This window comes from Phaethon lepturus, unplaced genomic scaffold (genome assembly GCF_000687285.1).
Source record: "Phaethon lepturus isolate BGI_N335 unplaced genomic scaffold, ASM68728v1 scaffold26947, whole genome shotgun sequence".
Classification (NCBI taxonomy): domain Eukaryota; kingdom Metazoa; phylum Chordata; class Aves; order Phaethontiformes; family Phaethontidae; genus Phaethon; species Phaethon lepturus.
This window is the reverse complement of record NW_010552947.1, coordinates 1-1,941: the sequence shown is the minus strand read 5'-3', so window position 1 is coordinate 1,941 and position 1,941 is coordinate 1. Positions and strand designations below refer to the sequence as shown.

Below are 1,941 nucleotides of genomic sequence, written 5' to 3'. Positions count from 1 at the left end.
ATCCTAGATTCAGACCCTGCCTTCACGTACCAGTCTCTAAAGACCACAGATCCAGGCCAGGTTTAGCGATGCCGGTACCCCATAGCCTAAAATTCTTCTCTTGATATTGGAGCTTTTGGTGAAAATGGAAAATCCTCCTCTTCCTTCCTTGCTTCTGGTTTCCAGGGACCGCTGCGCTCCCGCCCACACTTACAAAACCATCCCTGTCCCTCCCCCCGCCCCCCCAGCACCCGCTCATCACCGGGGCATCCTGAGATGGGCAGAGCGCGTCATCCTGAGGGGTAGTAGGGTACGTCGCTGTGATAGTTGTAGTCGGGACACACTTTCTGCACCAGCCTGTAGTCTATGCTGTAGAAGGTGATATAGATGCAGATGACTTTGAAGGGCTTCGAGCAGACCCAGGAGACGTGACTTTGGGTGTGCTCGTGGTAGCAGGTCTTAGATGGGTCGTAAGTGCAGAGCGTGGTCTTCTTGGCACGATCCACTTTCTCGTACTCCACCCGGCAGTTGAAGATTTTGGATTCTTTGGCCTCGATGAAGATCTGTTGCTCCAGGTCAAACTCCACTGCCTTGGTGGGGGGGACGAGGCTGACGGAGATGTTCCCCTGCCCAGTAGAGTTGTGTCGAAAGAAGACGTTGACTGTGCCGTTGCCGTGATCAACCACCTTTCCGGTGATCAAGAGGTTCAACTTCACCGTCTTGATATTGGAATAGAAATCTCCCCAGCCAAAAATTTTTTTAAGCTTGCCTGAGGCTGGCCCCAAGTCCCTTTGTCCTCTGGGGTGTGGAGCATGGTCCCGCTCGGACAGGTTGTCCAGGATATCCCATAGCTCCTGTGAGCTGCTCACCAGCTCCAGAAGTGTCATGTTCTGCAGTAAGGTTGGAGTTAACAGGGACTGTGGAGAGAGCAGCCCTCTCGTCTTCTGCACTTGAGCTTTTTCCTGGGTCTTGGGTTCACGTTGCTCTGCACCTTTCCCTGGTTCTTCTTGGCCCCAGATCACCTGAACATAGTGATGGTGGAGAGAGAGAGAGATGGGTGATGGGTGCCTGCCCTCTTTACCCCGTCTCGCTCTCCAGAGTCACCCCGCTTCTCCAGACGTGACCCAGCCATCGTCTTTCCCATCCTTGCTTTCCTTATTTCCCTTTTCTCTTGCCTTTCCTCTCTACTTCTCTCTGTAGTTCGTATTTCCCTTCTGGCAGCAGTTTTCCCCTCCTCTCACTCTCCTCTCCTGGCTGCTCGGGGAATGGGTGGAAGGAGCCGGGACGGTGCATTTTGCTCACTGATGGTGCAGCCTGGCAGCAGCACCTTCTCTCAGGGCAGAGCACTTGCACCCGGGGGACCTCTGCAGATGCTGGGGAGAGGGTGCTATGGGGGGGATGCACACCTGTGACGAGGGTGCCCTCCTTGTGGCCTTCGCACTGGTCTTGCTGCTGACAGCATGTCTCATGGACCCCTCCTCTGCCCTCCGGACTGTGCCATGGGCCGGCGGAGAGATGGAGCCGCGTCTCGTACCAAATCCAAAGCACAGCGCTATACCAGCTGTCAGGAAGGAAAAACAACTCCATCCCAGCCGAAACCAGGACAAGCTGGGAGCAGCGGGGCAGCACGAGGGACAGCAAAGCGCAGAGGTGAGTTCTCACCCCGGGGAGATGCCCTTCGCCTCTAACAGCCGTGCACGGGCTCCTCTGCAAACTCTCCTCCTGCCGGCATGAGGGCTCTGCCTGCAACCAGCCACGGACCCCAAAATAGGCACAGACGGGGACTGGGGGGCTGCCTTGCTGCCAGGCTGTGGGCACCCAACAGGCTGGGAGGGTGCCCGGGTGGGAGGCGGGTTCCACAGCCCCATCGCCCCCGGTGCCAGGCTGCTGAGCAGACTCCCGCCCTGGTCCCTGGGGTGCGAAGGGCTCCCCGGGCAGAGGAGGCAGCGGGGAAGCCGAGGT

The 1,941-nt window shown here is 57.8% G+C and overlaps 1 protein-coding gene across 1 annotated transcript; it reads right to left on the bottom strand.

Annotated features, from left to right (window-relative positions):
- Window positions 1–269: 269 nt before the first annotated feature.
- Window positions 270–1,111, bottom strand: LOC104624112 (neurexophilin-1-like). Its single transcript, XM_010291392.1, has 2 exons — window positions 1,061–1,111; window positions 270–1,001 (listed from the first exon to the last, which is right to left on the bottom strand). The coding sequence occupies exons 1-2, from the start codon at window positions 1,109–1,111 to the stop codon at window positions 270–272; spliced, it is 783 nt and encodes a 260-aa protein (XP_010289694.1).
- Between the last annotated feature and the right edge of the window lie 830 nt (window positions 1,112–1,941).